We start from the raw sequence: 9,932 nt of genomic DNA on the forward strand, positions 1-9,932 counted from the left end.
AGTGAAAGAAAATCCTCTTTAAAGTCCTGAATTCTCGGTGACGCGGGGCTGAAAGCTCGGTATAATGCTCAACGAACGCCCGCTTTATAACCTCAGGCTCATGGGTCAGCTCGCCTTGCCACACAATTCCTTCTATTGCCTTACCTTTTGCGTATTTTTTTTGTCACTTTCGTCATTTTTTTCATCAGTCGGCGTTTCCCCAGCCAGAAACCTTTCTCCGCAGGCCCTCACCGTTGCTCCTTGAAATCGCTCTTTAGTTATCGCTTCGAGCTTATTTTATATCTATGTTATTTCTTCAATAAACACAACCGGCCTTTCACATTCAAAGATATGTAGTTGCCTCAGATTATTTCGAAGCCTTGTTTCTTCTTCTCTTTCTAAACGAATCAAAACTGTCCCTTTCTCTATCGCACACATTTTGCTTTCTTGCTTAAACGACTCCCATCTGCTCCCCCAGCTTTCTTTTTCCATCTGTGTGTTTCTGTCAAGATTTCTTTCACCGCCTTGTTAAACTTTTCATCTTTTAAAATTTTCGCATTGAACTTCCATAAATTCCAGTCAGGCTTGTTATAAACCTTCTCTCCTCCCTCCCAATAAAAAAGATACCATACAATGGTCACTGGAAGCAACATAATCAACCGCGTAATTTTTACACGTAGGCGCTAATCCATGAGAAACAAATTCTGTCCAGCCGGGCATGGCTGGCTCCCTTAAAATATGTGTACCGCACGGCGTCTGCCTCTGCTGCGCAGTGAGCCACATCTGTTAAACTATGCTCATCCAGTGTGTTTTGAAGTAGTTGTGCACTTAGGTCCCTGTTCCGCATTAGGCCTGCTCAGTTTTCTTGCGCGCAGACGCAGTTGAAATCGCGGAGCTGAACAACGTTGTTTTTGTCCTGCAATTTGCTCGCTATGGTTTCAAAAAACACTTTTCGTTCATTCACATTATTCGGGGCGTACATGCATATAACAAAAAAATCGGATCCCATAGTAAGACATTTCACACGTCACTTGACGACCAGATTCACAAGAATGAATTTCCCCTATTTCAATTCCTACTGCATTCTTAACAAACAAACAGCAGCCAGCCAACGTCCTAAGCGCATGGCTAACACAGACACTATACCGGTTTGCGAAAGGACGAACCATCAAATCGGTTCGCATTTCACTCTCAATTTTTGTTTCCTGTACAGCCAGCATGTCTATTTTTTTTTTTCATTTAGTAACCTACTCAGTTGGTATTGCTTGCGCCGTTCCGCAAGGCCTCGTACGTTCAAAGTTGCAATACTGAATGGTTTTTTGAGGACTGTCATTTAAAATTGGAAGTGAAGAGCAAAACGAGAGAAGAAACACAAAAGTTGGCTTGCGACATCTCACTCAGGTCGCTTTCCTGTTTGCTGGAGTCGCCTCTGTCTTCGCATACATATCCAAGCGCTCCGTGGCGGTGGTCCCGTTTGCCTCAGCTAGTTCTCTCTGCGACCTCCCCCCCCCTTCCCCCCCACCACTGACTCGGTTCGCCGCTGTCCGTCCAGTTACACCACATACATCCCTGCTGGCGTCGTGCACGCTCACTCCCCATCCTCCTTTCGTCAAGCTGAACTAAGTGGGTGACGTAATGCCTTTGTGTCGTTCCGGTGTCACACTCGGCCTCGTTGTGGTCGAAGGCCGTCGGACTTGTGTGGTCGCCTTCAGTGGTGGCTCCTGGGAACTTGCAGAACCTGCGCTCTGCGTGTTGTCCCTGGTGAGCTCCCAGGACCGCTTGCTCGAAGCCGCTCCCGAACCCGGAGCCCCCTCTTCTTCCATGTCCTCGCTCTCCACTTCCTCATCCGTTGACTGCTCGTCGTCCTTCATTTCCGCCTCGTTCAACGCATTTGTTGTTTCGTCCATCTTCTCCTTGGGAGGCACTATCTCCGCGTGACTGCCGTTTTCTGCCGGGGAGGTAGCTGGCTCGGGGGGCGTTACCTCCTCCGCCTGATCGTTGTCACCACCCCTTGCGGCATCCTCAGCCTCGGCTTCGTCCATAACAAACGACGCCATCGCCGTGTCCTGCGGTGAGCCGGCTACACTAGCGTATGAAGGCACACACGGACTCTCGTTGTAGCCGAAACGACGACAGAGAGCGCAGAGTGGCACTCTACACTCTCGCCTGATGTGTCCGCTCCGATGGCAACGCAGACAGAGGGGCGCTCACCCGGGCACGACGACCAGGGCTTGATCTCCGGTGACGCGTACTTGGTGCGGAATTTCATCGACGGTGACGCCCGCTCTCAAACTGAGGGTGACTAGGCGTGTTGTCGACCACTAAGCGTTGCATCCTTGCACATGCCACTGGTCCCTAGCCACGTCGGTTACCTTTCCGTACGGCCCTAGGGAGGCACGAACTTAGTCGTCGAGGACGTGGTGGAGCATCCAGTGAACCTTAAGGCGCACCTCCTGGTTCCTCGTGTCGATGACGAGGCACCGGCTGTCCTTCACTAGTAGTTCCCCAGCGGCCAAACACTTTATCGCACCTTCCGCATCCTTGAACGTAACCGCCCAGACATGGTTCATCTGATATGCCCCCAACGAGATAACCTCGGGGAGCAAAGTCGAACGAACCAGCGTATCGGGGAAATCTCCAACCTTGTACGGTCTTCCATTGACGCCGGCGTGCAAAAAAATTGTGTTGAGCGCAGATGGTCAAGATGGCAGATGAGGCAGCACAACTTGATAATCCTTGGTATCGTTTGAAGGAACAGCAGACCTGTCACCGCGGGCCGAAGGACCCGCCAAAACCGCTCCTTGGGCGGAGCCTGACATTCTGCTACCGCTCCGCTCGAAAGCCGGAAGTAGAACCGTTGAGCTACAACCTCTTCTTCCCCCCTCATGCAAGCGAGTGCACTGACTGTTAACAAGTCGCACCTGTGCGGGAGTCATGTACGAGTACGACAAGAAGCACCAACAAATGTTGGTGTATGTCGCTCTTAGTCGCTGCACGGGCATCAACCAACTTTACCTGACAAATGCCAGCAGCGACTTTACATTTTACCATGTACACACACACGAAAACGTCGACAGGCAACTTCAAGACAAGGTTAGGCGACTCGAGAATCACCATCTCCATACCGTCGTAAAACGTGCGGCCCATTGCTTTTAACCGCATTCCATTGCACTTGCCGCTCTCAATGTCAAACCACTGGGCCTGCATTCTGAGGATCTGACACACGACTTTCTCCGCAACCAATGCCGGTGCTGCCTGTCGGGTGACTCATCTGTGGATGGGATGGATTGTACCACTTTCGCGGGTGCACAAGAAAAGCGGCTGCCAGTCGGGAGGCCAGTCAGGCGTTGCGCGTTGCAATATACATGAGGGATTACCTTAGCAAAGACGCCCAGACACGCCCGCTTGAAACACCGGACGAAGGCAGCGACGTGCGCGCCGGGACTATCGCCATTTACATTGCGCCAAACACACCCAAGACCGGCATCGAACGTTTCATGCGAACGCACTGTGCCTTCATGACAAATGATCACACTACGTCTATCGTCGTCGTCGTTGACGTAACGTCGACATTGCGAAACCGCAAAAACAGTGGTTCGTTCATTCCGTCCTCGAAGAGTTTGGACTTGAGTGCAACACCGATAGCAAACAACCGACTACCATTCGTGATACGTGCATTGACTTAACGTTCACGAAGAATATAAGTGCAGTGAAAACGCAGTCTGAGTGTGTATCACACTAATCATAAGGGCTTTCTGATGACGTACAGAAATGAAATACTAAAGAACGTGTTACAGGTACAGTGTAACGTGTGGTTAACGCTACCGGGCCGTAGTCCCCGTGGTAGGTGGTGTATAAAGCTTCGCTTCCCGACCACCTCCACAGCGTGCATTGGCCCACATTTTTTAAACTCTGTTTCCAAGAACTGCTTTTATCTGTGTACAATTAGTCCCCCCTGTGTAATGCACATGGGCTCTTAGGGTATGTATATGAATAACTAAATAAATAAAAATTATTAAAACTTCGTCGGCAAAAGGCTTCTTTATTAACGCGCGAGCGGCCTGCTCCGGACTCCGCGGGAGATATCTAGTGATAACGCATGGTTTGGGAGCGGTAGACTGTGAGGATGCGCAACCCGCATCAGCTAGATGGCTGTTTCTTTTGTCACTGTGCGTAGTTATCGAATTGTTCTGAAAATATTGAATAAATAGGGTCACTGAATATCGCCGTCCCAAGTACTTGTTAAATGCGGAGGATGCGGAACCACCAAACAGCTTTGCATAGGTGCATACACGAAATAGGAAGAAATGCGTGATCTCTACAAAAAAAGCTGGAACAAGTCCACACATTTTGCTTGAAGTCGAAAGTATCTCTCTGAACTGGCCATGCGTGGGTGTGGGTGTGTGCCTATGTATGAAAAAGGAAAGACGGAGGCATAATGTGGAACAGTTCGAACCTGTTTCAACCACAGTACAATTGAAGGCTTTTTTAATAGCCGTGCTAAGACTGTGATGGTAGTATTTAACGTAGCCATATTAGGACACTACCTATGCTGAGTCAGTACATGCTATGGCGCGAACATGATGGAGCGGCCAAAATCAAAATCAAAGGCAGGGTCATGGTGTACCGGTGATTGGTCTGTCGTCTGTACCAATACTGCGCCGAGAAGGCTCCGAGGGAATATAAATAAGTGAAAATGAACTAAGTACCCAGTAACTAGCATTTCAACAAATACAATTCCCTGAAATCTGCATTTCGGCATCAAAAACCACAGTTCTTGAAAGCGGGGGGGGGGGGGGGGGTCGGTGGGGGGGTAAATCATAAAGCCGTTGGACTGCTTCACGATGAAAGTGCCGCGTAAACAAGGCAAGTGCTGTTGTAGCGAACTCGCTAGTCATATAAATGCATACGGATTTCAGCAGAGTAGTGGTTTGGGCGAGCTGTTACATAACGACGTGTCAAAGCGCATCACAATACGAGTGACAAGAACGGAGCAGAAGAAACACAGTCCGCTGTGCTGCTTCTGCGTTTTTATCCCTCGAATTGTGCTGCGCTTCGACCAGTCGATAGAAGTTTCAATTACAGACAAGGTACACTTTCACACAGAAAATACGTGTTAAGCGCAGATGTTCGGAAACACAATGTAACGTTTGTGTATCGTTTGTAGACCAACTGACCAGCCTGCAGAAATAACTAAAAAATGCGTGTGCGTGGATTGACACAAATAATTAAAATAAAATAGGAGAAGGCGACCAACAATGCATGACTATGGACAATCAATCGTTTTTGTATGCTTTAAAAGATCGAAATGACCCCTGCACCCTAATAAAAACAAAAAAAAACAGTCACTATCCAAGAAAGACAGCGCAAGCAGGGATTAAATAAATATGTATAAGAAACGAACTACAAACGGTAAAAAAAATTCAGATTCAAAATTCAAAAATTCCTTCTTTCAAAAACTAAGCCAAAATTCCGAGCGTGGCTTTCTTACCTCTACTTTCCATAAATGCATTCTACGGCGAACCGTGCATTTCTTCTTCTTAGCGGATAAAAATGGAACGGTGTGAAGGAAGGTTTGGAACAATTTTGGAAGGGCACATTTAAATAAAGAAAAATTAGGTTTCATACCGACAGCAAAAGTAAATTCCAAATTACCTCTATCTGTTCCTTTCAGCCATTTCGGCCTCGAATTGAATAAATAACAACGTTACATTTTACGATTTCTAGAAAGGCACCCTGACATATAGAAAGAGTGCTTCGCCAAGGGAACAATACAATAATGTGGTAGACCTGCTTCAAATTACCGCACAAGTAAGCGAGTTTAAACATTAGTCCGCTAATGTACGCGTGTGCAGACGCAAGTGGCTGTGTAAGCTCAGTCACCGTTCGAAGGAATGCCGAAGCCCTAGCTAAAGAAAAAAATACTGCAGAAATTCAAAGAATTATCTACTAATGCATTGCATACTTGTGCCGCTTCTCTTGAGTGTGATTTCTCTACTGCCAATATTTTTTATTTTTCAACATCCACTCCGACAAATTATCGGCATTTACGCACATTATAACGATTAAAAGTAAAAGATTCGCGAAATGTGCAACATTGTGAAATTGCCATGCATTTTACAATTTGCCATTTTCCCCCAATCTTTCTATTTTTCAGTTGTTTGTTTGTTAAAATTTTGTCCGACCAAATATTTTCATTGACGATATATTACCCATTAAATTTGGAGCCTTCCCAATATCTGCATTATCGTGGAAATGCGGCGCGTTACATGTTTTGCCATTTTCCGTAATTATTCTATATTTTCCCTATTGCTAGTTTTTAAAGTTTTCGATCGTTAAGAAGCTTTGTTTACGCTATTACAACTATTACAAGGAAAAGTTTCCCGAAATCTGCATTATTGTGGTAGTACCAGGCATTATACGTGTTGCCATTTTCTCTCATTTTTTAAATAAAAATGTTTGGTTTTTAAAAATTTTATTTCTACAATTACATTCGTTTATGCTACTACACCGATTACAGATAAAACTTTCGCAAAATTTGCATTATTGTGGACATGCGATGGGTTGTACGTTTTGCCGGTTTTTTGTAATTTTCGTAATTTTCACAATATTTGGCGTTTTTTCGTTTTGCAGAATTTTGTGTGACCAATTATCCCCATTTATGTTATTATAAAGATTTCATTTGAAACTTTCGAGAAATCTGTAATATTTTGAAAATGCAGGTTGTAAAATGGTCCCATCCCCAAACCATCCCCTTGACCCCTTTCCTCATCCCATTCTCAAAACAAATTCCTGCAGTTTTTCACTATTACACCGCCATGCAAAGAACGAAATGCCACAGATGCACCGGGAATATTTGGGGTCGCGTCACTCCGGGCAAGTCCTTTTTCTTCGCTAATAATAAATAACGAAGCAGAATTATTGCGGAAGCATGCCATCGTTCAGTAAAAAGGCAAAATATACTGCTTCGGCCTAGGCCATCGGTGTAACCTTATTATTCCCCGCACACTGATAAGCGTTGAAAGTGACTCGCAAGAGAAGATGCTGAAACTATTAGTTGCTATCAAATCGGTGGTGTCCACTCGCATGAGCGACGGCAATCTTTGTTTTACTGTTCAGCGCGCATGCCGCTTGAGCCCAACAGTCCTGCGATCCGCCCAGTACATAGCAAGACAACAGCGTGTACGCGGTCAGTTGTAGAGCCTAATAATGTTTCCTTCTGATTCCGAAAGATGGAGCCACCAACAAGAGTGGGAAATTTGATTGCGGTCGTGGTCGAGCTGCAAAAGTTTCAGAAAGACTGCCGCTAAAACTATGGGTTGCAGATGAATTTGACCAGCATGTACGCAATCAGAAGACGCAAAACCAGGGAATGTTCATAAGAAAATTTTGACTTTAGGCGATCCTTTTGAATGCGGCGTGTAGAAAAACAGGCACCCCAAAAACATTAGTTTTCGCTCATCTTTCTTACTCTTTTGTAAAAATCAAGATCCTTGATGAAAATTCTGTTCCCAACATTCCCTCCATTTTCGACGGCGGAAAACGTTGCCACTCACCGCATAACTCTAGGCCAAATATTAGGCGCGCTATGGCTTGTGAAAGTGCCCATGTGCTGTCTATGGGAGGCCGTCACTGGTGAACCTTCTTAACCAGTTGCCGCCGTGCATGGCTTCGGGAAGGGGGGGATGTGAGCTGACGTAAAATGGCCTAATGCGACTTATCCGGTGTCCTCTCAGTGGTCGAGTGGGTTGGCTTGCTGTTTTACACAAACATGAACATGCTTACGAAGCGGGAGTATAACAGAAACCTCCTACTTTGTCTGCGAGACTAAACCACGGCTCTTTTTAACTCCCATTGAGCTAACCGGAGAAGAAGTATTCTCTATCGCAAATTACGAGCAAACGCGTTTTCTTTCGTGCACTCCGTAGAGTGCATCTATCTCCGTAGGTCATCCTGCTTCGCAGACTAGGAAGAAAAGAGTATAAAACGGCCTCAGCAAAACAATGTACCCCGTAAACTTCAAGTGATTTAACTATTTCTCGTGTAGCGTTAATCTTGTGATCTCCAAGTGAAGCTTTCTAAATACCACCTCCAGATACGCTGAGAATAGTTTTGGCGAGGAAATTTATGGCATCGCTGGTAAAGAGTTATCCCGACCGTGCATTGCTTACATATCTCTTATTGAAGCCATAAATATCTTAAGACAAGGGTACGTTTCCTCTATTCCCTGGTCTTTTAATGCTTTAGTATGGCGGCGGTGAGCACTAAATATAGATTTGTCGTAGTGTATGTATTCCATGTAAAGGGGTTTAGCGTGCTCTGCGGATTTTCTATCACCTGATTGACAATGTGTCTCTAATCCATGGTTCACTACCGTTTCTTAAACTCAGCCTGCTGTCTGGATAGTCATGCAATATGTTCAAAGCTCGGCTTATTCAATGGGATTCGGTTTTTCCACACTTACACGTTCCTACATTTTTATTGGTTCCTTTGTTTTTTTTTGTTAACTTTTGAGTTTGTTCTATACATGTTGCTTCGCCCATAGCAGCAGCAGATTCTGTGATTGCAGCTGTTACGTTGTAAGTTAGAGTTCCTACACTAGCCTCGTTTTGCTAGTTTAGAAGCCAAAATTTTTTAAAGGTTTTTTTAAATTCATCTGTGTTGGCTCTGACTCACTCAATGCTGGTTTCCACACATATCATGACTTCCCTCCTTTTTATTTTAAATTCAGCCTTGCCTAGCGCACAACCAAACCATGACTGCTGCTCCGAATATATTTAGCACCTCTACGAGTTGTACAATACCGGGTTGTCACGTTAAATTGGGTCAATTTTGTTTCTTATGGTCCATTGGACTTTTCCTTGTGTAGCTTCAATTTCGGAGCTGGAAAAAACCTAGATATTTATGGCATGGTGTTCGCAGAAAAAGAATTCCTGGTTATAAAGGTTAAAAAAGCGGCCCAACTCATTGATATTAACGAAGTCAGTGACTGTGACATTCAGGCTTATCACAGGCTGCCAGCAAAGCTTAACATTGTGCAATGCATCCTAGTTCGGTTCGAAAGGCAGGCATTGCAAGACCGTTGGCTTCGTAAGAAAAGTGCATTCGAAGAAAAATAAACGAATTTTTGCATATGTGAAAACCTGCCCCCAGAGTGAAAGGGCTCAAGTGCACGACCAAAGAATGGTTCTAAACCTATGGCAGGAAATACGCTTGGCAAGCAAAAGAAAAAGGTTCGGCTTGGCAAGAAGGAAGGTGATACTTCTCGTGTGATCCAAGACCTGAAGGACCTAGCCAGACTTGCACCGTAACCATTATTCTTTCTATAAATTCAATCAGCACGGCGTCACTTTATTATGGTGTCACACCAGTTCCCCTTACTTTGTGAACTTAAACTGAACCCAAAAATGGTTGTGTTCTTCAATTATCAAATCTTTTCAATAAATGCACACTCATAAAACAACAGGTACTAGGATTTAGGTGTACTTATAAATTGTTTCAGACTTTTTTTATGCAATACTGATATCTGGCAGGTGGTGAACATCTGATATTGATTTTGAGCTACCCTCCTTTTCTACTTTTACTGTCAATCGCAGTGCTTGTAGTGGTGGCGGTTAATGTCTTCTACTTAGCAATCTTCTTAAGGTGATAGCATGGAAGAGTTTTGGTATATCTAGGCTAATGTTGCAGTTGTATAGGTAGTAAACAGCAACAAAGTGACGTCAGCGTTGTACACCCCCCCCCCCCAATGGTGATATGCTTTTTGCTGGAGTTTACGGAATCTTATTTCAGTTACAATACTGGGCGCAAATATAAAACCATCATTATTGGGGACTTCAAAATAAACATGTGACAAAGTACCCGGTAATACAAATTTTGATGTGCTATGAACATGTTATGATTTCCACTTTGCACATAAGGTACCCACACGTATTACTTTCACGACAAAAATG

General features: G+C 44.8%; 1 protein-coding gene across 1 annotated transcript; it reads right to left on the reverse strand.

Moving 5' to 3' along the window:
- Window positions 1-1,598: 1,598 nt before the first annotated feature.
- Window positions 1,599-2,284, reverse strand: LOC144143220 (uncharacterized). Its single transcript, XM_077675006.1, has one exon. It carries the CDS (start codon window positions 2,034-2,036, stop codon window positions 1,599-1,601), a length of 438 nt encoding a protein of 145 aa, XP_077531132.1. The 5' UTR covers window positions 2,037-2,284.
- Window positions 2,285-9,932: the final 7,648 nt, after the last annotated feature.

The sequence above is a fragment of the Haemaphysalis longicornis genome, unplaced genomic scaffold (assembly GCF_048455015.1).
Source record: "Haemaphysalis longicornis isolate Haplotype H1 unplaced genomic scaffold, Haemaphysalis longicornis Haplotype H1 scaffold_6, whole genome shotgun sequence".
In the NCBI taxonomy this organism is placed as follows: domain Eukaryota; kingdom Metazoa; phylum Arthropoda; class Arachnida; order Ixodida; family Ixodidae; genus Haemaphysalis; species Haemaphysalis longicornis.

Excerpts from the sequence above, each read along its gene's own strand:
- LOC144143220 (XM_077675006.1), bottom strand. The coding sequence starts at position 2,036 with ATGGCGTCGTTTGTTATGGACGAAGCCGAGGCTGAGGATGCCGCAAGG.